Here is a 25,866-nt window from a genome sequence, read left to right as displayed (position 1 = left end):
AAAATCATCGTGTCTTTGAATTTGTGTAGAGAGAGGATAACAAATTTGTTGATTGAGGAGTGCCACGTACAGATTCGTGAGTTTTCTTGAGAATGGTATGGTACCACTAAGCATTTTCCAAGAAAAAACTAGTTTGAACCACAAGTTATGTGGGTTAAATCTTTCAATACTGCAGCAGACATATATAGCTCTGATTTATACCTAAACAAGTATCACACAATTGGAGATTCTAATGAGATTCATAATCACACTGACCTACATACTCCTTCTTCTCCCTTACAAACTTTCCATAGCAGCTGACTCCATTCATTTATCACAATCCATCACCGATGGCCAAACCTTGGTGTCCCAAGATGAAACCTTCGAACTCGGTTTCTTCCGTCCCGACGGCAACTCAAACAGAACATACCTCGGTATCTGGTTCAAGAACATCCCTGTTCGACAAGTCGTTTGGGTCGCAAACAGGGTCAAACCAATCATCGGCTCTGATCGCATCATGTTAACAGTGAACCGCACAGGAAACCTCGTCCTCACACAAAACAGCACGGTAGTTTGGTTCACAAACATTCAAAAACAAGCACATACCAATCCGGTGGCGGTGCTATTGGACAACGGCAATCTCGTGGTGAGAAATGTGGGAGAAACAAACCAAGAAGAGCATTTGTGGCAGAGTTTTGACTATCCATCCGACACATGGTTGCCACACATGAAAGTGGGAAGAAGCTTCAAATCCGGTCATGATTGGAAATTAACATCATGGAAGAGTCCTGAAGATCCATCCCCTAGTGATTTTACTTGGGGTTTAGCACTACGTGATTATCCAGATTCTTATATTATGAAGGGAACAAAGATTAAATTGTCCCGTTTTGGACCATGGAATGGCGAATATCCTAGTGGAGCTCCAGAAGTAAGATACACTACTTCATCATCTACTCGTCTTCTGGGCAATCGGTATGAGTTTGTCGTCAACAAAGATGAGATGTTCTACAGGTATACCCAAAACAAAAGCTCAGTCATCTCAATAATAGTATTGAAACAAAGCACTCTGTTTCCCTATGTGTGGATTGAACAAGAGCAAATTTGGAAGACATATAGGTCATTTCCTAGAGACTATTGTGATACATATGGCCTTTGTGGAGCCTATGGGAATTGCGTAATTAGCAGAGGAGATATGTGCCAATGTTTCAAGGGGTTCAGTCCAAAGTCACTAGCAATAACCGATTGGAGTGAAGGATGTGTCAGAGATGAACCATTGAGCTGCTATAATGGGACGCAAAAAGATGGGTTTATCAAATTTGGAGGGTTAAGAGTTCCTGATACAACACATGCTTTGTTAAATGAATCTATCAGTCTTGAGGAATGCAGAGACAAGTGCTTGAATAATTGCTCTTGTATGGCCTACACAAATTCAAACATAAGTGGTGGAGGTAGTGGTTGTGTCATGTGGTTTGGCGATCTAATTGACATAAGACAGTTTGATAATGGTGGCCAAGATCTTTACATTCGGATGCCTGCTTCAATGTTAGGTAAATGCTTTATTGAAGTTACTACTGGCCAACCATGCTTTATTTCATTTGTCTTCCCATTTGAAAACTCTTGGTCACGGTTCTAACTTTATGTATTTTTTTTTTCTATCAAATTATTACTTGAAGGGACTGACCACGGGAGTGAAAGAAGGATTATAATTCATATCACTATTGCTTCAATTTGTGGCTTGCTCGTTCCATGTCTTTATTTTGTCTGGAGATTTCGCAGGAAGATTGTTGCAGGTAAGTTTATTTTTCTCTTAGTCGTCTTACTAAAATAATAGTTACACAATTTTCTATATATTTCTGAAAATACTATTATTTGTTAGGAATAAGATATATTATTTTTTAGTTAGGCTTGAAAGTTGAAAATGTGGTATATGTGAACTTACTTTTCAACACTCTTAACGTATAACTCTTCTAAGAGTGGTAGACTTGATGTTGGTTCCTATAGCCGGAAATAGAGAGGACTAGGATGAAGGGTGAGCTACATGTGATGGTGTTGTTCAACCAACACGATACCCACAAACTCTAAGGCCCTCAAAAAAAGAATAAAGAACTCTAACTAATCATCTAGCTAATTTGCATCAACAACTAACATTTCCGTCGGCCAAGCCGACAATAAGGTTCAAAAATTAGCGTTAGTCGTCTTTCCATGTGTGCAGCATCAGCATATCCTCAGCCAAATTGACCAACCCTAAGCCGCTACATCGGAACATTCAAGTGAGCTCCTATACTGACGCTAAGTGGACGATAGGTTAGCTTTAATTAGCTTCAAATTTAGCCTTATTCGAGTCGCGATGTGATTCAAGTGTAGTGAATGTTTGATTCCTTCCTCTTGGGGCTTGAAGTGGAAGGAATGGAATTGGATTTCTTGAAGTCCTCAGGGTCTTTAGGGTCCTTGTTTTGATTAAATTAAAATCTTTGGGCTAGACCAAGAAACTCACCATTTTTATTATCTTTACGTGTGGATGAAAGTAATTGTGGAGATTACCAATATCACAAGTATCATAATTTAAACTCTTGATGAACCTCACATGAGGGAATTTCATATACATGAGTTGGTGTAAGAAGACCAAGAAAAACATAGTCAGAGTTATATATTATTGCACAAAAAAAACACATGGGCAATCTTGAGCAAGCAATTGCATTCTATTACTTAAGTAATATAGGATTGTAATTCTAGGGGGGTAAATACAAAGTTCAAGCAAATCAATATTTAAAAAGGTGGATTGTGAGCATGCAAGAAAGAAAACAAATAGAAAGATAGAATCAAAATAAGAAGTTCTTGAGAAAGATCTTGATTTCTTTGGCAAGGGTTCAGTAAAGGTTTGATCATATCATTTTCAAAGGAATGAGAGAGTTGTACTAGAAAAGGAGTTTCAACAGGTGGAGTTTCACTTAAGGGAGAAGAGATAGAGTTAGGTTCAGAAAATGGCCTCAAAGGTTTGTGTATAGTGGATTGAGGTGGTGAGATACTGATGCATGCAGTGGAAGTCGTACTAGAATTGTAAGCGCAAATTATTTTTTTTTTCTTCTGATAAGCGAATGTTAGTTGTTAGAAATGTTAGAAAATTAATACCTCTTCCGGGTTCAAACCCGGGACCTTCAACCTTCACCCCACCCAACCCTTATGTCCCTAACTCTTACCACTTGAGCCAAATCCTAAAAATAAAAGGTTTCTGAAATCCACCAGAAAAGGAGATAGCCAACACTAAAACCCTAGAAAATAAACTGGAATCCACCAGAGTTTGAGAGAAACCTCATTTTATAATAATCCCCAAAATTGTCCCTTGGCTAATGCCATACAACTACTTAAATAGAAATCTTAATAGAAAAAGAAAAACAGAAAATCCTAACTAAAAGATCCTAAACTGAATTAGATTGTAACTAAAATAACAAATCATAACAAATTTATCCTAACTTAATTTATAACAAAATAGATCCTAAATGTATTTAAAAATAGTAAAAATAACAAATTCCTAATTATTCTGCTCGATATCAACAGTTTTATCAACAGAATCATTGAAATAGAATTCACAAATTCTTGTAGTTAAGGTTCCATGGTCATGTCTACTATGGTAGTTTGAGACAATAATGATAATACTATTTGTTGTACTGCTTTTTGGGTTTGAAGTTGATGCTTCGTTTTAAAGGAATTTCATAAAGTTACTAACTTTAGATGTTTTTTTAGTTTTATAAAATGTAGTTAACAAATTAATAGGAATTAGTTGTATTTTTTTATTTTAGAGACTTACACACACATTCTATGGGGTGAGTTATATATTTTAGTACACAAATCCACATATTTTTGCTAGTAGTTACCTATGTTCATGGCCATACCTATTTAGTGGAGTTTTACGCTATTAGTGATGAGTATTTTTTACAGAGGCCTAATGAATTTGAGACACATTGTTATCATTTGTTACCCGAGCGTGATGGTGTAAATTAGGTACTAATGTACTTTGGTTACGTTCACAAACCTAAAAAATTTGAATTTTAGGTAAAATATAGGATCTTTACTCTATGTTATTAGGACTTAATTATGATAAATGATTTGGAGTTCAATAATTTATGAGAAATTGTATTAAATGAAAGCATGTTTCACATTTTTATTTTCTTACCAAACGAAAATTTTAATTTGTTTGAACTTTTTTCTTTATTTTTTCTTGGGATTCTCCATTTTATAGAAACATCTCAACTGGCTGAGATAGATCTCCCATTGTTTGATCTAACAACAATTGCTGCGGCAACTAATGGCTTCTCGATGAACAAAAAGATTGGAGAAGGTGGTTTTGGACCAGTATATTGGGTAAATCAATATTCCAACATTATTGTCACTAACAAACAACTAATTAAAAAGTATGAACAACATTAAGCATGACTCGTGAATGTCATTTTGTAGGGAAAATTAACAAATGGTCAAGAAATAGCTGTGAAGAAACTTTCAAGCTTATCGAGCCAAGGAATGACTGAGTTCATAAATGAAGTGAAACTAATTGCACAACTTCAACATCGAAATCTAGTAAAGCTTCTTGGTTGTTGCATTCAGGGACAAGAACGAGTGTTGATTTACGAATACATGAACAATGGTAGCCTACACTCTTTCATTTTTGGTATGAAAAATCAAGAAACTTACTATTATTAGTTAGATTACTGATTATTGACAATAATGTTGTACGCATCATACTAAACTTGAATATTCAATCTTTCATACCATGTCACAAAACAGATGATATTAAGGGTAAACTGCTAAAGTGGCCTCAACGACTCCACATAATTTGTGGAGTATGTAGAGGACTTCTGTATCTTCACCGAGATTCAAGATTGAGAATTATCCACAGGGATCTCAAAGCTAGTAATGTTTTACTTGATCAAGATTTAAATCCAAAAATATCAGATTTTGGAACAGCTAGAACTTTTGGAGGAGACCAGACAGAAGGAAACACAAAGAGAATAATTGGGACCTAGTAAGTGTCTAACTAGACAGCATCATGTTATTATATATACATATATATGATACTTTTTATATAATGATTTCTTGCAGTGGGTACATGGCTCCGGAATATGTTTCTAAAGGGATTTTTTCAGTGAAATCTGATGTTTTCAGTTTTGGTGTTCTATTGTTAGAGATCATATGTGGCAAAAGAAATAAAGCATATTATCATACAGATGACAATCTTAACCTAGTTGGTCAGGTAAGTATTTAAATTAATTTTAGTTCACATATGTCAAATACCAATACAATAAATAATTAAATTGTTTTGTGATTCAGGCTTGGACATTGTGGAAAGAAGGTATAGCATCAGAGTTAATTGACTCAAACATAGGAGACTCATATGTAGTTTCAGAAGTATTGCGTTGCATGCATGTTAGTCTCTTGTGCGTACAACAGAACCCAAATGATAGGCCTACCATGACCTCTGCGATGCTAATGCTAGAGAGTGAGATGGAACTAGAGGAGCCTAAAGAACCTGGTTTCTTTTATAGTAATATTTCACTTGATTCATATTTACGTAGTAGTCGGAAGGATAGAAGTTTAGCATATGATGTAACAATTTCTTCATTTGGTCCTCGATGAAAATAATTTCGTGGGTCAATTTTGAGTCAATTTAATACACCCGACCCTTTTTTTGTGGGAAACCATCCCTTATGCCATGTGCTGGTCCATCTAGCATGCTCGTAATGACACAGTTTTTAATCAGAAAGAATTCTCATATGGAGGAGTATGGAATATTCAAATCATGTGTATAATGTGGTGGATTAAAGCTTGGTGGAAGGAATTCCCGACCCCGACCCTTCTCTATGTATGATTTTGCACAACATTTTGAAAAGGTAAGACTCCAAATAGTGGCCCCAAAGGTGTGTATTGTAGATTGGTGCCCTCCCCCGCCCTGCTCTTTGAAATTGAACGTGGATAGTTCCTCACGCGGATACCCCGGAGCTAGTGGGGTTAGGGGAGGGTCTTCAGAGATGCTTAATTATGGAAATACTCTTGACAGATTCTCTATCGTTGTTGGCTCGGCCCGAGCTTATATTGCAGAGTTGAAAGTAATTATGAATGCCCTCTTATTTTGTAAAAACCATGGCTTCAGAAACGTGATCGTGGAGAGCGATTCAACCCTTGTTGTAACAACCCTTTTTTCCCATTGTTTTATTTAAAAACGTTTATCAGAGTTAAAAAACATATCAAGGGAGTATTACACTTCTTCACGAAAACTCATTAAAATTAACACTGATTGTGTTTGAAAATTTATAAGTTCATATGTTTTTCAAAGAAATAATTATTTATGCCAATAAAATTTCTAAACCAGCAAGATAATCCTAAGATGCTTAAGATCACTTATTTAAATAGGTTTATCTTCCATGATATTCCAATAAAATTCATAAGCACTTCGGCCATCAACAGTACGACATCGCTATAATTTAGAAAATCATTCAACAACTTCCATAAGGAGAGGTTATAAAATCCTCTCAATAGAAATGTAAAAGTAACGTAAAATATCTACCCAGTGTTACATTACAGAGAAAGACACTTATTTTATTATAATAATAATAATAATAACATAAACTAAGACTCTCCGAAGCTACTCCTCATGAGCCACATCTCTATCTCCAGTACCTGAGCGATGTCGCAAAGAACATCATTCTAACAGAAGGGTAAGAACTTACATTGTATAAAATACAACATAACAAAGAGCAAGTAAGCAATTCAGATTCTACAATATAAACTCTTCACCTTTTCTTTAAAATCTGAGTGATTATAATATTTTATCTCAAGACAGTTTCACAATTCTTATTAATGTTTCGGAAAATTATAAGCTTTAAGAAGAATAATAATTCAACTTTACCACAACAGCAAAACAATTCACCAACAATTCACCAAACACATAAAACCACTGAAAACGTGAAACTTAGTGTGTGAGACTCTAATGTATGCATGTGGTACCAATTGTTAACCTTAGCGGTATCACAGCGTCCACTCCAGACAGTTAACCACCAATGAAGTCCACTCTAGACTTCCAGAAACACGCCAGTTCTGGGACAAACCTCAGTTTTCCGATGAAAACTGACACGTTGCCTCTTGAATAAATGAAGTGTATTTCGTGCAAAAACTCATAAATTTAAACATGCAATTTGAGACCACTCCAGCCCCAAATATATAACATATTTTCTCACCAAATTCCATAACGGAAATCACACCAAAATTGCACAAAATAACACTTCAATATAATTATCAAATCATTCACTATTCCACCGAAAAACTAGCAACACAAAGTCATCAAATGTCTCATATCAATTACCAGAACCAGTTCCAAAATCAATCACAGAAATAAGCAGAAACATAGCAAACTTGCAGATAATTTTGGTACTAAACGAGCAGTCCTAAAATTATGAAAATTTTACCAAACATAGTCTTATACGTTAGCTTTCATACAAAATTGGTTTCACCCAATTTGGAATTCTTTAGAGAGAGTTATGCTCTCTACAGCACGGGCTGTTAGGGTGTCTGCGAGCAGAAACAGAATGAACTTGCAGATAATTCTGGTATTGAACCAGTAATTCAAAAATTATGAAAATATTACCCAATATAACCCTATGAGTTAGCTTTCATGAAAAATTAGTTTCACTCAATTCGGAATTCTTTAGAGAGAGTTATGCTCTCTACAACATAGGCTGCTAGGGTGTCTGCGGGCAGAAACATAATGAACTTGCAGATAATTTTGGTACTAAACCAGAAATCCAAAAATTATGAAAATATTACCCAACATAACCTTATGAGTTAGCTTTCATACAAAATTGGTTTCACTCACTTAGGAATTCTGTAGAGAGAGTTATGCGCTCTACAGCACAGACAGGGTATCTGCGGGCAGAACAGAACCCAATTTTCCCCAGAACCTCAATTTCGCTCAAAATTAATTTTGCTCACCACATGTTAACCCTCAACACAGTCTCTCAGTTCTGAATTTTCAAAGAAGTTGGGGGTTCCTTCATGTTAAACTCAACCTCTGTTATTCTACAATTATACAAGGTAAATTCAAACCATTACCTTCTATGACACCGGTACAAAGCCTCCTAGACCTTTTTCTTCTTGAAGATCAACTCTAGGTTTTCTTCTCTCCTTGCTTTTCACGTGTTCTCTTTGTCTGCTAACTTCTCCAATTCTCAAATTCTGATTTCTCTCTTTCTAATTCACTCCTAACCCTTAAATAGTCTTACAATGGACCCCACTCTCAACTACTCACTTAAAACCTAAAACTCTTATTATCTATATCATATAATAACTTATTTTATGTAATAAAATCACTTAATGATCTGATCATCTAATTAAATCACATAATCATCTAATTAAATCACATAAATTATCAAATTACCATATAGCATATTAATAATTAAACTAAAATAATAAATAACATAATAACGAAAAGTGGGGTGTTACACTTGTAGTTGAATGATCTCAACCTAAATTGACCACCTAGTGTCTGAGGTGAATTGTGCTGGGTTTTCCACATCTTTAGAGAAGCAAACACTATTGCAGACAACCTGGCAAAACAAGGTTGTGATCGTACATCTCCACTGTTAGAAGTCCCCCCCCCCCCTATTGTGGCTTCGTTCCAGGGATTATTTGCGGTTTGACAAAGTTCCAGTGTTGCTCTTCCTGCTGCTCTTCGAGTCTTGGCTTATGGCGCCCTTTTCTGCTATTTGCTAGGCTTTCGTTTATGTCTTTTATTTCCTAGTCTTTTCTCCTTTTGTTGTGGCTTCATAGACTTAGTAATTGTTCTCTTTTTCTTGTTGTTCTGTCTGTTTGTTTCTAGCGCAAGGTGTTGCTTTGTTTGTAACATTTTAAACTATGAAATAAATTCAACTTTTAAAATAAATAAATAAAAGGACACTGATAAAAAAAGCAAAAACATTTGATTTATTAACATTCTAAAAAATCTATGGCAAAAAATTCCATCAATTTTTTAATCATATAACTCAATTTTTTCATCATATCTCTTGATTTTTCATTCTCTCAATTTATTTTTTATATTTTACCTCACTCTTGACCTAAGCGAATTTAAGATGTAATTAAGCAAAACAAATTCTAAAGTGAATATGAGTAATGTTATAAAAATAGAAAATAGAATTGGGAAAGAAGAGAAAATAAGTATGAATGAGAGGATTTTGAATTTAGGGTTTGCAGCCCCCTTCCGTCTCATCTCCAAGCTTTTGTGGTGTCTTATATGATGGGTAAGAGAGGAAGAGACACTTAGTTTCTAGATGAAGGTGGCAGAGACTGATTTACCTGACTTTTTAACCAATGAAACGTGGACACGAATCCAAGGACGAGTTTGTCAATGTTTTTTAGTAGGGAAAAAGAAAACGTGCCTTGTATGACGCTTGAGTGGGAAAAATTAGCCATTTGGACTTTTCCGTTTGAGGTGCCAACGAAAAACTCAATTAAGGACTAACTTGACTGACGGTTACATATTCAGGGACCCATAAAGTATATTTCTAAAGTATGATGAGTATAGATTATAATAAGTAAACACATTCATGAACTAAAATAAGGGTTTACTCAAAAAAGAATCTAACTTTTGCTTGTTGTTAGGAAACAAAATAGGACAAAGAGTTTAATGATTGGACTGAATTCAGGGTGTCTTTCAAGTTGGAGAAAGACAAAAAAAAAATTATTGATTGAGTGTCCTTAAAAATGGTACGGTACCATTCAGCATTTTCCAAGAAAGAATCAATTTGAAGAAATAAAAAGGCAGTGCCCCAAAAGCCATGTGAGGCCGGTTGACCTACTTATCATACTAATATCATATTCTCAGCGTACACCCATCCGAGAACATATAATTGTATAATGAATTTGATGATAGAATGTATAATGTAAAGATGTGATATGTGAACATATAATTGTTCAATACATTCATATATATATAGATATATACCTCATCTCCCTGTATCCGAATAACCAATTGTATCACACAAATGGACATTCTTATCACATTCATAATTACACTTACCTACATACTCCTCCTTCTCCCTTACAAACTTTCCATAGCAGCTGACTCCATTCATTTGTCACAACCCCTCACCAATGGCAAAACCTTGGTGTCCAAAGATGGAACCTTTGAACTCGGTTTCTTCCGCCCGGACGGTAACTCTATCAAAACATACCTCGGCATCTGGTTCAAGAACATCCCTGTTCGGAAAGTCGTTTGGGTTGCAAACAGAGCCAACCCAGTCAACGGTTCAAAGGACATCATGTTAACTGTGAACATGACAGGCAACCTCGTCCTCACACAAGATGACACTGTCGTGTGGTTCACAAACATTCAGGAACAAGCACTGAATAACAATTCAGTGGCTGTGCTATTGGATAGTGGCAATCTTGTGGTGGGGAATGACCGACAAGGGTACTTGTGGCAGAGCTTTGACTATCCGTCCGACACATTGCTGCCAGGGATGAAATTGGGAAGAAGCTTAAAATTGGGACATGATTGGAAAATAACATCATGGAAGAGTCCACAAGATCCATCCCCTAGTGAATTTTCATGGGGTTTACTACACCATGATAATTATCCTGAATATTACATCATGAAGGGAACAAATATAAAATTGTCCCGTTTTGGACCATTCAATGGCCAAAATCCTAGTGGAGTGCCAGAAATAAGATACCTTACAACTTCTACTGATCCTCTCCAAAATCGCTATGAGTTTGTCACCAACAAAGATGAGAGTTTCTACAGGTATAGCTACAACACAACCAACCCGGTCATCTCAATTATAGTGTTGAACCAAGCCACTGTAATTCGCTATGTGTGGGTTGAACAAGATCAAATTTGGAGGACATATCGGTCATTTCCTAAAGACAAGTGTGACACTTATGGTCTTTGTGGAGCCTATGGGAAATGCATAATTAAAAGAGGACAAATGTGCCAATGTATCAAGGGGTTCACTCCAAAGTCACCACAAGCATGGACATTAACCGATTGGAGTGGAGGGTGTGTCCGAGATAAACCATTAAGCTGCAACAATGGGACGCAAAAAGATGGGTTTATCAAATTTGGTGGCCTTAAAGTTCCGGATACATCACATGCATCGTTGAATGAGACCATGGGTCTTGAGGAATGCAGAGACAAGTGCTTGAATAATTGCTCTTGTATGGCTTACACAAATTCAAACATAAATGGTGGAGGTCGTGGTTGTGTCATGTGGTTTGGCGATCTAATTGACATAAGACAGTTTGATGATGGAGGCCAAGATCTTTATATTCGGATGCCTACCTCAATGTTAGGTAAATGCTTTATAAATTTTAGCTAGTCAACCATCCTTTGCTCATTAATCTTCCCATTTGAATATACTAGGTCTCTTCTAACTTTATTCGCTTTCTGTTTTTTTTCCTATTAAATTAAATTTGAAGGGACTGAACACAGCAGGCGTGAACGAATGATTACAATTTATATCACCATTGCTTCAATTTGTGGATTGCTTCTACCTTGTCTTTATTTTGTTTGGAGAGTCCGCAGGAAGATTGTTGGTAAGTTTATTCATCTCAAACTCTTACTAAATTGAGAACCACACAATTTTGTATAGATTTTAGAAAATTCTATTATTTGTCGTGAAGAAGATCTATTATTTTTCAATTAGGCTTGAAAATGATGCATGTGAAATTACTTTTTTACGTACACTCCTAGTCTCCTAGCATATAACTCAACTAACAGTGATCAACTTGATGTTGGTTCCTGTAACCGAGAATAGAGAGGATAAGGGATGTAGGGTATTGTAGAGAAACACGAGTTTGAGTGTTGTTCTACCAACACAATACCCCTCAAATTAACTCAGCCCCTCAAACAAAGAGTACATAACTAAATCCCTTCATCTAGCTGATTTGCATTGCCAACCAACATTTGCAAGGTTTAAAAATTAGTGGCAGCCTTCTTGACAAGGTTCTAGCATCTACTTAGCCTCATCCAAATAGACCAAACCTATGCCGCTACCTCCAAACGTCCACGCGAGCTCTGATGCTAATGCTAAGCCAAAATTAGCTTTAATTTTGAATTTCGCCTTATTAGCGTTGGAGTTATTCCTTCCCCTTGGGGCTGAAGTGGAAGGAATGGAATTGGACTTCTTGAAGTCCTTACCATCTATAGGGTCCTTATTATCATTAATTAGCTTTAAAATCTTTCGGCTAGAAAAAAACTCATCTTTTATTCTATTTTCACTTGGAAGAAAAATTATTTGAAGAATGATTATTTTTTCAAGTAGAAAATATCCATTTCCTTTTTAATTGCTACTCCACCTTAATTACTTTGGGGTGAAATCTCTAGAAAGTTAAAGTAGTCGTGGAACTTAACAATATCGCGGATACCATAATTTGACCCGTTGATGAACCTCACATAAGAGAGTCTATGACGGGGTGTACATGAGTGTGTAAAAAGACCAAGAAAACCTTACTTAGGCCTTTTCTCTTGTTTTTTTTTTTTTTAACGGAAAACATATATGAAAATCAAGAAGTCATAGAGGCAGTTACATCAGACGCGACCAAACCAAAACAATCCGGGGGAACCTCCTCAATCCAAACGCAGTTGGGATATCTTAAGGAGTTCTTAGCCAAGTAATCAGCTACAGAGTTACCGGATCAACGAACAAAAGACAAACGAAACAAGCACTAAAGAGATATTTAATTTCTTGATCTAATTATAGTTAAATGGAACAAATCATGAACTAATCCTAATACCTCCATTATGAGCGCACCAAAATCAATTCTCTATGCCATTTCCCATAAACTAATATTGCCCCGCAAGGAGTTGATTACACCATATATATATGATTAAGCATACAAAAGGGAAACACGATGGAAACTGAATTAAAGACATAACATATATAATGAACAGGGTATAAACCACACCCCTCATCGCTAACTCGAGAGAGGGGATTTCGTTTTACATATTACAAGAAACAAGAACATGAAGTCTAGTAGCAATCATATCATCTTACAAAACTAAAGGAATAAGGATTCCTATGCTTGTGCTATACAATTAAGTTAAGCACTAGGCCTTTCTCCGTAAGGAAGCACCATGGTGACTAACCTAATATATATATATATATATATATATATATATATATGAGAATGCTAACTTACTTCCACTTGTTTTTAGAAGGAGTAAATTAACAACCAACACCTTTTCTTTTGGACAAAAAACCTATCACTCTCTTATTAAAGTCAACTTAAAGTGCAGGGTAGTAATGTAATTTTCGGTTTCAATTTTTAATTTAAAAAATAGAATTTCGCCCTCATCATTATATTTCCAACTTTGATTTATGTTCAACTCTCTCTTCTTCCCCCAATTTCTTCATGAATAGAAACATTTCAGGATTGACGCAACTCGTCCCCGAAGGATAGCGCAAGTGGTAAGAGCTATAGACATAAGGGTTGAGTGGGGTGAAGGGTGAAGGGTCCCGGGTTCAAACCCGTAAGAGGGATTAATTTACTAACATTTCTAGCAACTAACATTTGCCTATAAAAAAAAAAAGGTTGACGCAACCTTCACAAGCATTAACAAATGACAACACGAATAGAAACATTTCAGAATTAGACATAATTAGAAAAAAGAAGAAAACAAGGGAAAAAACGACAAAACAAAAAGACGAAACAGCAAGAAAAAAGAGACAAAGAATAAAATACTTACATGAATTCATGGTTGCCAATTGTTCTTCAGATATATTAAACAAGGTATTGGGGCAATGGTGGAGAAAGGAAAAGTGGAGTGATAATGGAGAAGAGTGAAATCGTTTCACTCTGATGAAAAGAGAGAAGCAGAAGGGTTAGACCATATACAATGGTAGTGGTTAATTGATGTTGAGGAGTGTTGAGGATTGTTGAATAGGTATAATGGTTGTTGAGGATTGTTGAGAGGAGAGAGGAATGGCTGAAATGTTGAAGGAATTCAACAAAGTTGAGAGGAGAGAGGGACGCCACGTGGCGCCCTCTAAATGGCCCTCGCATGCGCGTGTGCTACACGCGGAGACAAGGCGCGTGGAGAGAGAAACGACTTTTTCTCCTCCCCTGCCACGTGTCTGCCTCTGATTCGTTTCTCCGGATTTCGTTTTCCCTTATCTTTTGAACTCAATTATTTCATCAAAAAAAAATTTATGGAAAAAAAATTTATACCAAAATTCATGATTTTTTTTTCTCTATAAATAGAGACTTGGTTCGTTTGATTTGGACACAGAAAAAAAACCAAGTTTTTTCACTCTCTTATTATCTCTCTCACCATCTTATTTATCTATCTATTAACATTTGTATTGAAATGGATCCCAACAATTACCATTTCAACACCCAAAATTATAGTCTATATTTAAAAAAAATTTGTTAAGTGTTAATTGTTTTAATTTAATTTAAATCGATAATTGTAATTTTATGTAATTATAAAAACAAAAATATTAAATTAAATAAAAATGTGAAATAAAAAAGTGGTGGGATAGGGTGAGTGGTGGGGTAGGGTGTTGAGAGTTAAGTAAAACCATTGGAGTGGGTAATTATTGAGAGTTTGTTAAATTGGAGAGAGAAGATGATGTGGAGTGTTGGGAAGAGAAAAAATGGGGTAGAAAAAGGGTAAACAAAACATTTTTTGTTGAACCATTGTATATGGTCTTAGAGGTTACAAGGAGAGAGAAAATTGATTGCAGAGAAAAGTGGGAGGTGGAAGGAGAGAGAAAATTGATTTTTTAGAATTAAAAATAAAAATTATATAAGTACCCAGAATTAAAACTGTCTTGAACGTAAAAAAAATGATTTTTTTATTTAAAGGAAAATGTTTTATTGCTAACTTACTCATTCACAAAATTAAGTGGGAGTAAGTTAACATTCACCAAATATATATATATATATGTATGGTCATATCAAGTGAGAGAAGTTTCTTACTGTGAGAAATGAGAGGGTATAATAATAACCGTTTGATTAATATAACCGGTTCAGATTCAATATCACTTAAAAAATTTCACATGTTGCTTTTTCTCAAACGCACTCGCATATCTCGGGAATTGAGTTTGGTGTCCCACCCCTTAGGCTTTGCACCCCACTTTATTAAATACGGAATTTAAAGTTCCGTATCAATACGAAAAATAAAATTCCGTATCTGTTTTAGTATATAATGAGTGGTTGAAAATGTGACACGCATGCTTAAATACAGTACGGAATTTTAAGTTCCGTATTCAATAGGAAGAATACGGAATTTTAAATTCCGTATTTGATAAAGTGGGGTGCCAAGCCCCATAGGTGGGGTGCCAAACCCAACTCCCCATATCTCTTTCTTTCCTGCAAGTTAACCTTATCTTCCTCCCTTTTCTTGCATCTGCCATTGCTACCCATTGGAATCCCCAGCACCGGCAACCACCGCCCGCCGCGGGCACTGGCGCAAGGCCACCACCATCGAAACACACACTTCCATCAAAACCCAAGTGCATCCCCATCGGCCGTCGCCCAAACCACCATACCCTGATCAAAACCCCCATCGCCTTGGTCCATACCCTGATCAAATTCCCGATCCAATGAAATCAACCTTCAAAATCCCTAATTTTTCTGATCCCTTCCCAATATGATAGAGGAGCTTCAACGGTGCGACTCGTTGGGTTCGAGATGAACGACGAGATGGAATGATAATGGTGGTGATGATGGTCTAAAGATGCATGGGTGGCGTCGTCCCATTTCGTGGTGGATGTTTTGGAAGAGACACATCGAAGGTGCAATGGTTCTGGTTTTCGAATCTGTGTGTTGGGGTTACTTTCTGGCTTAGTTGATGAAGGAGAGTTTGGTTTGGGACCCAGGAGAAGGATCTGGTTTGGTTACGGGTTGGATGGCTATGGTGATTGGCCCTTGTCAATGGGGTTCTAATCGGTGGCAGGATTCAGAAGGAGTGAAGGTGCATCCATGTTTACCAAACCCTATCAGAATAAGTGCCAGATTCGAAGGGAAGAGAAAATTTTGTGAGTGCGAGAAGATAGAGACGTGAGCCAGAACAGGGATGAACGGAGAAAATGGAAATTGAAGGCATGTGAGAGGTAAAGCGCGTGGGATTAAAAAAATAGTATAAAGGATATTGACGAGGAATGATTTACCTGAAATTGCATCTGGACCGTTTATAGGATCTGATGGTTAATCTCAGCTCCTCTCACCTCTCACAGTAACACACTCCTCTCACATGATATGGGAAATAAGGAGGATAAGGGAAATACAAAACTTAGTGTCACAAATAAGGGGCGTATCAAAAGATTTTCATCATCATAAAAGGACATTAAATAATATGCAAAATAATCCTCATACACTAGAGAGTCGTGTGTACGAAAAAATGGCAACACAAGATAATATCTTGGAAAAGACATAGATTAGAAGAATCTAAAAGGAATAAGAAATTAAAGGCAACTCTAACACTCTATAGAATAGAGTATTTGGTAGAGAATAGAGAAATAGAGAAAAGAGAAGTTGAGTATAGATAAATATGTGAGAAATAGACTGGATTTGTTGATTGTTTGGTATAGTAGAGATGAAAGAGAGATGAGAGAAAGAATGAGGTGAATAATATAAATTAAAAAACTAAAATATTTAATTTTTAGAAAAAGACTATGTTGTCCAACAAAAGAAAAAAATTACTCCATCCGTTCCTAATTATAAAGCATAGTTTCAAAATTTTCATGTTCCTAAATATAAGACCTCTTACAAAAATCTAGCAAAAGGTTTTGTACTCTTCCATATTCACCCCTCACATTAATTGCATGTTTTCAATTCCAAAGTTACCACCTACCATTAATTACTACTATTCCAACTAACTATGAATGCAATGATTATTAGTGAGAGAAAATGACAAATGGTAAATAGGGAAGAATGTATGCATTTTTAAAAAACCAATACACTAATTAGTCACATTAAGTGCTTTCTTAATAAGCGCAATTTTTTGGAATAGGTCTTATATTTAGGAATGGAGGGAGTACAACTTCCAAGGCCTTGGAGAGAGAGAGAGCAGACAAGGATAAAATAGGAAATCAAAAAGTAAACATCATCCACATGCTATCTCTTCTCAAATTGGAGAGAGGAAAAAAAGGAGTGAGACCCGCGCTAAAAACCTCTCTCTTCACAATATGTGTAGCTACCAAACAAGGGTGATTGACTTCTCTCTTTACAATCTCCCTATTCTACATCTCTCTCTTTGCAAGTCTCCCTCTACCAAACACACCCTAAAAGCTTGGGAATTAAAGGCCAAAGAAAAATAAGGAGGAGAGGCCACTGAGAAAAACATGTTACATAAGAATGAAAGTTTACTCTCTCATGGTTTAGGAGTAATAGGATATAAATATGCTCAACAATTCGCTCACGCTAATTATGTGATAAACACATGAGTTTTTTTTTTGTACATCGAAAATATAAATTTCACTTACCAAGGATTGATCCCTGGACTTCTCTCACTCAACCTATATGTTTACTAGCTCTTACAACTTGAGTTATCATTCAGAATGAGTTATATAATCATTGATGTCATATCATATAAATTAACCGCCATTTTTTCTATCACTAATGTCATTTTCTATTTTTGCTGAGTTATTTATTCCATGTGGCTTTTATATTTTTTTTCAAATCCACATGGATTAAAAAAATAAAATTACACATTTAAATTTAAAATTAAAATCTTATTAACCATATTAACCCTAAATCTAATTACACATGGATTTTTAATTAATATTTTTATTACACATCATTTCAGCCCTCCCTGGCTTCAGTGTCAAAGAAAAATTCAGAATTTTTTTTTAATTAAAAATCCATGTGTAATTAGATTTACGGTTAATTAGGTTAATAAGATTTTAATTTTAAATGTTTAATTTTATTTTTTAAATTAATGTGTATTTAAAAATATATATAAAAGACACGTGAAATAAATGACTCAGCAAAAATTAAGTCACATAAGCTGAAAACACGAGTAGGGACCTATTTTGATTAAAAAAATTCCAGGGATTCGGAATCGGAAAAAAAAAATTCAAGGATTTATTTTCGCACGGGTGACAATTTCAGGGACCTCCAGAGTATTTAAGCATATATAGATATATAGTGTTGAGAATCAACCCCTCTCAATATATACATGAATATCTCTTATATAAGATATTTTATCATTTTTTTTTACATCAGAAAATGTATTTTATCGTATTTAGCTCTAATAAAATAAACGTATAAACAAAAAATGTTACGTACCAGTATTAAAAAAATTGCAAAATTTTCGGAATTATGAGGCCATGACCCAATTTTGACATTTTTAATAGCTTGAATTGATGAAATTCTTACATATGTTATATTTTAGAAGAAAAAAAAAATGGCAGAGATGTGAAGAATTCAGCTGACTAGTTATTTTAGAAACAAAACAACTACAGGGTTGTTTTCAAAAAGAAAAGACAAAGGCATGAACATGGGTTTTTTCAACTCAAGAATGTCTAAAACTTCTACGAATCATGTGAGACAATTTCTTCTCTTTCTCTCAATATGGAATCTCACACATGTTTAGAGGTCTTACCCTCATTTGATTGTCCACCATAATTTTGGCATGCTTTTCTAGAGGAATATAGTTTGGGTGGAGTGAAGGGAAGACATGAAGGATGAGACAAAGTTTTATCCAAAGAAGGATGTTATTTGAGCCTAGTATATGTATTACTAGAACATCCAAAGATGAATCCATTTTCTTGGGCTGTTAAGTTTTGAGAAATTGAAAAACCATGCCTAAGTACCTCAAAATAAGTTGTTGAGATACCTTGTGAGCAGTCTAGCACATTGTCAAAGTTTGTTGGTTAGTCATAGCAACACTGCTATGAAAATAGTGATAACATAGAAAAAATGAAGATTTCACAATCCCACAAAGGCTTCTAAAAAAATTTCTCACATGAAATGAAAAGATAATAGAGGGCAATAGAATTACTTAGCGTAAAAAAAAACCATAGAATCATAAAAGCACCGAAAAAATCAAATTAGAACCTCAACTGAAATCACACTAAAAACAACTGGATTTAGATCAGAATGATTGTGGATTGAGAAATAAATTAGCCTCCTAGTACTGTGATGAAAGAACAATAATGTATAACAGCAAGATGCTAACAAACAAACTTATCAGTTAAAGACATAAGCTTGAATGTTTGCATGTGCAATTTGCACCATAATGGAAATTATTCAGTATAGAAGAATATATTAGTAGGTGGTTGGTGGCGGAGCTGAATAGAGCTGAGTGGAGGTGGTCGGTGGTGGTGGGTGTGGGGAACAGAGGATGTGGTGCGGTGGTTATGGGAAAAGAGGAGGCGGTGGCGGCGCTGAACGGAGCTCACACACGAACGCAACCTAGGTTTCGTCACATGTAAGGACAAACAATGAAAATGAAAAAACAAAATCGTTTTACATATTTCGGTTGAAAAAAAATAAGGCAAGGTCAGCAAAGCAGGACACTTGGCGCAACACAATTGGAGGTCTTTTAGCTACAGTAAAATGAGAACTCACGAATAAGAAGTAGTAGATTATTTGATCCTAAAAAGGAAAAACCTTGTAATATTAGTCTTTGATTAAAACAACCTTGCCACATATTCGATCACCATATAAACTTGCTTTACACAAATTAAACCTGCAATCTAAGTTATCATCTTTTATGTATGAACTAAAAATAAGGTGTCAAGTAAGTCTTATACAATTGACATTACATGGATGTTTTTCCCCATATATCTATTGAGTATCCATATGCATGTAGTTGTTCCCCATATACCTACACTTTAGTTTGGGAAAATATATATACCTTTTATTATTTCCTTCTTAAATAGACAACACTTGCATTTTACCACTTATTTTGTTTTAAACGAACAATTTAATTTGTTTTAACTTTTTTCATTTTTTCTTGGTTTTCTCCATTTTATAGAAAGAGCTCAAAGACATATGGCTGATATAGATCTCCCATTGTTTGATCTAACAACAATTGCTGCAGCCACTAATGGCTTCTCGATGAACAAAAAGATTGGAGAAGGTGGTTTTGGACCAGTATATTTGGTAAATCAACATTCCAACATTATTGGCACTAAAAAACAACTAGAAAGTAGTATGAATAACATATGAAAGCATTGACTCATGAATGCCATTATGTAGGGAAAATTAACAAATGGTCAAGAAATAGCCGTGAAAAAACTTTCAAGCTTATCCAGTCAAGGAATGATTGAGTTCATAACTGAAGTGAAACTAATTGCACAACTTCAACACCGGAATCTTGTAAGGCTTCTAGGTTGTTGCATTGAAGGACAAGAACGAATTTTGATTTACGAATACATGGGAAATGGTTGCCTACACTCTTTCATTTTTGGTATGAAAAATCAAGAAACTTAGTATATTACATTACTGATTATTATCATTAATGATGTCTTCTATACTAAACTTGAATGTATTTTATGTGAAAAACAGGTAATATTAAGGGTAAATTGCTAAAGTGGCCTCAACGGCTCAACATAATTTGTGGAATATGTAGAGGGCTTGTGTATCTTCACCAAGATTCCAGATTGCGGATTATCCACAGAGATCTCAAAGCTAGTAATATTTTACTTGATCAAGATTTAAATCCCAAAATATCAGATTTTGGAACAGCCAAAACTTTTGGAGGAGATCAAACTGAAGGAAACACAAAGAGAATAATTGGGACTTAGTGAGTGTCTGACTATTAAACATTTTGTTATTATATATGTGATAGTTTTATTTATAATGGTTTCTTGCAGTGGGTACATGGCTCCGGAGTATGTTGCAAAAGGGATTTATTCAGCAAAATCCGATGTTTTCAGTTTTGGTGTTCTATTGTTAGAGATCATATGTGGCATAAGAAATAAAGCATACTATCACACAGATGACAATCTTAACCTTGTTGGTCAGGTAAGTATTTAATTTAATTTTAGGTCACATATGTTAAATTTCATTATAATAAATTACTAACTTCTTTCCTGATTCAGGCTTGGACATTGTGGAAAGAGGGTAGAGCATCAGAGTTAATTGACTCAAACATTGAAAACTCATATGTTGTTTCGGAAGTATTGCGTTTTATGCATGTTGGTCTCTTGTGCGTACAACAAAACCCAAACGATAGGCCTACCATGACCTCTGTGATGCTAATGCTAGAGAGTGAGATGGAACTAGAGGAGCCTAAAGAACCTGGTTTCTTTTATAGTAATATTTCATCACCTGATTCATGTCTACGTAGGAGTCGAAGGGATAGAAGTTTAGCATATGACGTAACATTTTCTTCATTTGGTCCTCGATGAATATTCACATATGACATAAATGCATAAGAATTACAAGCACACCAACAAACGCCTGAATAAAACTGGCTCATTTCCATTCATGTATGCTCTGCGTGAGGAAATTATTATTATTCTTGTTGAATAATTTTGGTCAAAAAACATTGCAGGAAAAAAAAAGAAACATGAACTCAAACTTCTTACCAATAAAAGTGGTCATCTTCCAAATTTATCCATCAAAATTACTCATATGATTGAGTTATTGATTTGGCATTTTTATGCATTATTAAGTTATGAATCATATGTGTTTGCTATATATTTAAAGTTGTGAAATTGATATTGACAAAAAAATGAAGTTGTGAAACCGATGAACCAAATCGACCCAAACCGTTCATCATCGATTTGGCTTGGTTCGATTTTGGAATTTTTTTTGCTAACAATCAAACGAAACCTAACCAATGAATTTTTATTGGATCGGATTTTGGTTTCACCTAAAACCGGTCCAAACCGAACCGCGAACACCCCTATTTGTAACCACAAAACATCAAATAATCCACATCAAGCCATGGAAGTTCATATCACATTCAGCTCATAAAAACTCACTGATTATGCTCTCAATTGCTCAAACATTCTAGACCAGGGACTAAAACTAAATAGACTAAAACCTTCGGACTAAAAGTCCAATAAATTACTAACATGACTAAAATGCAAATAATGATGTTGAAAACATAAAATGACACAACTAAGACTAAAAGCACTAAAGGAGACTCAAAGAGATAAAAAAATATAAAAAAAAGGAAAAAAAAAACCATATTATCCCTGTTTTCACAACATACTTGAAAAAAATGAATGTGAAAGAAGAGAGGATCCAAGAAACAGTAGCAGAGGATCAAGAGAGGGGATTGCCGCCGCACAAGGAGGTAGAGAAACGACCACCCATATGAGCCCTGGATCTAAATTAAAAGAGAGAGGTCAAACCCCTACCTTTTAAATAATTAGTTAATTAAGATGTGGGAAAATGAGTTTGGTCGCCGCCGTCGAAAAAAGGAGTTGTACTTGAGGAGCTTGCCCAGACCCATTTCAGGTGCGGGTCTCGCCAGCGTTTCATCCAGAGCTTCTGAAGAAAACTCATCGCGTTGAAGAGGAAGAAGATGAGGGGTTTGAGTTTGAGGTTCATTTTTTAGGTTTGAGAATTATTTAATTTATGTACAATATTTTCTTGATGGTTAATGAGGTGGTGATGGATGGGAGGAGGAAGGGGGCAAATAAAAAAATTAAAATAACATGTAGGAATTTAAAATAACACAGTAGGATCATGGAAGTGATATGGAGGTGATGATTGGATTCAATTCGTGACACATCATCATAAAAAACACTTTGTCCTTAATTTGATTAAAACAAATTTACAAGGATGACATTTTAAGGAAATTTTTTTCAAGTACCCAACTTAATTCCTCTTACAACCTCAAGGATCTCGAACATATTTTAAGCCTCAAATTTCACAAAACACTGACATATACTCCTCCCGGTCCTTTTTATAAAAAGAACTTTGATAAAATCACACAAACCAAGGAAACTAATATTCTTTATAAAATAAACTATTATGCTTAATTCCAATGATGTATTTTCTTTTTCACAAGAACAATTTGTTAGTCAAATGTACTATTTTAACTGCCACCCACCCAACGTTAATGTTATGCCATTAAAAGTCAAAGAGGTTGAAACCAAAGTGGCATGAAAGTAAAGGAACGGTGCTGCATTTGTTGAAATTGGAGAAGCTATTGGTAGCTAGCATTGGGAGAATTAATACTTGCATTGCACCTATAAATAGGAGTGCAAGGTTGAAGGAAATTCATCCTACGCTAGAGAGTAATTTCAGCAAAATGTAGCTTCTCATGCTTTAAGCTATTATCTGTTGTTTTTCTTATACTCTTGTCTTAGAGTGTTGTGAGATGTTGTTCAAATAATAGCTTTGGAGTGTGTGAGTGTGTGTATTGGGTGTTAGTGGGGTGGTTGAGAGAAATGTCTGTGTGTTGTAACAATTTTCACATAGTGTTTATTCTCTGGTTGTCAGTTTAGACAACGTCCGTGGTTTTTCTCCGTATTTGGAGTTTCCACGTTATATTCTTGTGTTGTGATTGTGTCTCTGTTTCTATCTCTCTATGGCAATTTCTTAACAACTGGTATCAGAGCTGATGGTTCGACCATGTGACGACTTTGAGGATAGCTTCCGCTTGGAGCCACAATGATACTGTGAAAGTGTTGTTTTGGAAGGTTCTCTCATAAACCAACCTGGTGCACGGTTTACAGTTGGTATATCGCAGTGCTGTAATAGAGAGATTGTATTTTGACTTAATGCAAGTTATGGATGGTTGAGGCAATCAAGACCACACAAGGTGGACATGTAATTGTCCAGGTGATACACGAGCATTGATCGACATTAATGCAAGATGTGTGGTGATAGCACATGGGCATTGGCTAACATGGATGCAATGTGTGTTGTGATAGCACACGGGCATTGGTTGACATTGATGCAAGGTGTGTGTTGCGGCTATGTTGGTTGCTGATGAACTTCCGGAGAAAGTCAACATGGAAGTTACACCATAATTTTTCAGCATGGTTTCGACATGACGAAATTCTTGGAATGATTTAGTTCCAAGTGAAATATACTCTTTATGGTCGAGTGTAATAGTTCCTTTGAACTATGATTGTCGGAGTAGACAATGAAAGTTATGATTGTCGATATAGACAATGATTGTCGATGAACTCGATGGAAGCAGAAGGTGCATGTTGAGTGGGAGTACAATGTGATACGGTGTTGACTCACATGAGAAGATGGAAAACTTTTCCAAGTATACCAAAAGTGTCTTTAAGTGGGTGATTGTCATACAAAATGTGATATGGTGTTGACTCACTTGTTGATGTGTGAAGACCGACTGAAGTCAACAACTTCAAGTGAGAGATTGTTAGTCAAATGTACCGTTTTAACCGCCAGCCACCCAATGTTAATGTTATGCCATTAAAAGTCAAAGAGGTTGAAAATAAAGTGGCATGAAAGTAAGGGAACGGTGCTGCATTTGTTGAAATTGGAGAAGCTATTGATAGCTAGCATTGGGAGAATTAATGCTTGCCTTGCACCTATAAATAGGAGTGCAAGGTTGAAGGAAATTCATCCCACACTAGAGAGTAATTTCAGCAAAATGTAGCTTCTCATGCTTTAAGCTATTATTTGTTGTTTCTCTTATACTTTTGTCTTAGAGTGTTGTGAGATGTTGTTTAGATAATAGCTTTGGAGTGTGTGAGTGTGTGTATTGGGTGTTATTGGGGTGGTTGAGAGAAATGTATGTGTGTTGTAATAATTTTCACATAGTGTTTATTCTCTGGTTGTCGGTTTAGACAACGCCCGTGTTTTTTTTTTCCGGATTTTGAGTTTCCACGTTATATTCTTGTGTTGTGATTGTGTCTCTGTTTCTATCTCTCTATGACGATTTCCTAACACAATCATGCTAATTACCATAAATGTTGACAATACATATTACGTGCTTGCAACTTCCCTCCAAAATTTTGCATGGGGAATATGTCTCTTTGCATTGAAATGAATTATTTGACTGAATTTTATAAGAATATTTTTTATAAAAATGACAAAAAAAATTCCAAAGTTTTTCTTATAAAAAGTAGGAATTAATATACAATAGACATGAATATGAAAGCTATATAATCTTCCAACGTAAGAATGGAAGGGTCAAGGACTCCAACAATTAGTTCAAAAAAAGTACTCCAACATATAAATTAAAATCTATATATTCACATAACAATTCTACTCATAATTAACCCGACAGAGAAATAATATAAAAAAGACTATGGCAAAAGAATTTCATCATATATCTCAATTATTGAAACATTATCTCTCTCCGTATTTACTTAAAAAATCTAAAAAGATACAAACACAAAATTTTAATTTGAAAAACCTTGAGAAAATTTTCAATGAAGAGGACACTGATCCATAAAAAAAAGCAAAAACATTTCATTTATTAACATCCTAAAAACTATGGCAAAAGAATATCATCATATATCTCAATTTTCCCCCATCATATATCTCTTGATTTTTCATTCTCTCAATTTTCTTTTTTATATATTTTATCTCACTCTTGACCTGAGAAAATTTAAAATTTAACCAAAACAATTTCTAAAGTGAATATTAGTGATGGGTAAGAGAGGAAGACACTCTTGGTTTCTAGAGGAAGGTGACAGGAATTGATTTGCCCGACTTTTTAACCAATGAAACGTGAACACGTATCTAGGGACATGTTTGACAATATTTTTTAGGAGGGAAAAAGACGATGTGCAACGCAAGATGCTTGCGTAGAAAAAAAATTAATCATTTGAACATTTCTGTTTGAGGGATCAATAAAAAACTTAATTAAGGACTAATTTGACCGACGGTTACATATCCAGAGATACATAAAGTACATTTCTAAAGTATACGGATTAGATTATAATAAGTAAACACATTCATCATCGACTAAAAAATAAGAGCTTGCTCAAAAAAAAATTTAGCTTTTCC

General features: G+C 35.2%; 2 protein-coding genes across 6 annotated transcripts; both read left to right on the top strand.

The window, feature by feature from the left end:
• Positions 1 to 137: 137 nt before the first annotated feature.
• Positions 138 to 5,832, top strand: LOC130743152 (G-type lectin S-receptor-like serine/threonine-protein kinase At4g27290). Of its 4 annotated transcripts, none has more exons than XR_009021357.1 (7): positions 138 to 1,526; positions 1,653 to 1,769; positions 4,217 to 4,338; positions 4,432 to 4,642; positions 4,759 to 4,996; positions 5,157 to 5,224; positions 5,302 to 5,372. XR_009021357.1 is itself a non-coding variant. In XM_057595275.1 (7 exons), exons 1-7 carry the CDS (start codon positions 233 to 235, stop codon positions 5,605 to 5,607), a joined length of 2,415 nt encoding a protein of 804 aa, XP_057451258.1. In that variant the 5' UTR covers positions 138 to 232; the 3' UTR covers positions 5,608 to 5,832. The 4 variants fall into 4 exon arrangements, 3 of the variants coding, with proteins under 3 accessions (XP_057451258.1, XP_057451257.1, XP_057451259.1); XM_057595275.1 differs by having other exon boundaries at positions 4,432 to 4,618; positions 5,074 to 5,224; positions 5,302 to 5,832; XM_057595274.1 differs by having other exon boundaries at positions 5,074 to 5,224; positions 5,302 to 5,832.
• A 3,917-nt stretch (positions 5,833 to 9,749) lies between these two features.
• Positions 9,750 to 21,406, top strand: LOC130743149 (receptor-like serine/threonine-protein kinase SD1-8). Of its 2 annotated transcripts, XM_057595269.1 has the most exons (7): positions 9,750 to 11,313; positions 11,440 to 11,556; positions 19,949 to 20,076; positions 20,173 to 20,383; positions 20,482 to 20,719; positions 20,790 to 20,940; positions 21,018 to 21,406. In XM_057595269.1, exons 1-7 carry the CDS (start codon positions 10,005 to 10,007, stop codon positions 21,324 to 21,326), a joined length of 2,463 nt encoding a protein of 820 aa, XP_057451252.1. In that variant the 5' UTR covers positions 9,750 to 10,004; the 3' UTR covers positions 21,327 to 21,406. The 2 variants fall into 2 exon arrangements, with proteins under 2 accessions (XP_057451252.1, XP_057451253.1); XM_057595270.1 differs by lacking the exons at positions 19,949 to 20,076; positions 20,173 to 20,383 and having other exon boundaries at positions 9,755 to 11,313.
• The last annotated feature ends 4,460 nt before the right edge of the window (positions 21,407 to 25,866 follow it).

This window comes from Lotus japonicus, chromosome 3 (genome assembly GCF_012489685.1).
Source record: "Lotus japonicus ecotype B-129 chromosome 3, LjGifu_v1.2".
Taxonomy (NCBI): Eukaryota; Viridiplantae; Streptophyta; class Magnoliopsida; order Fabales; family Fabaceae; genus Lotus; species Lotus japonicus.
Note: the sequence above shows the minus strand (reverse complement) of the source record. Positions and strands in the feature narration are given on the sequence as shown.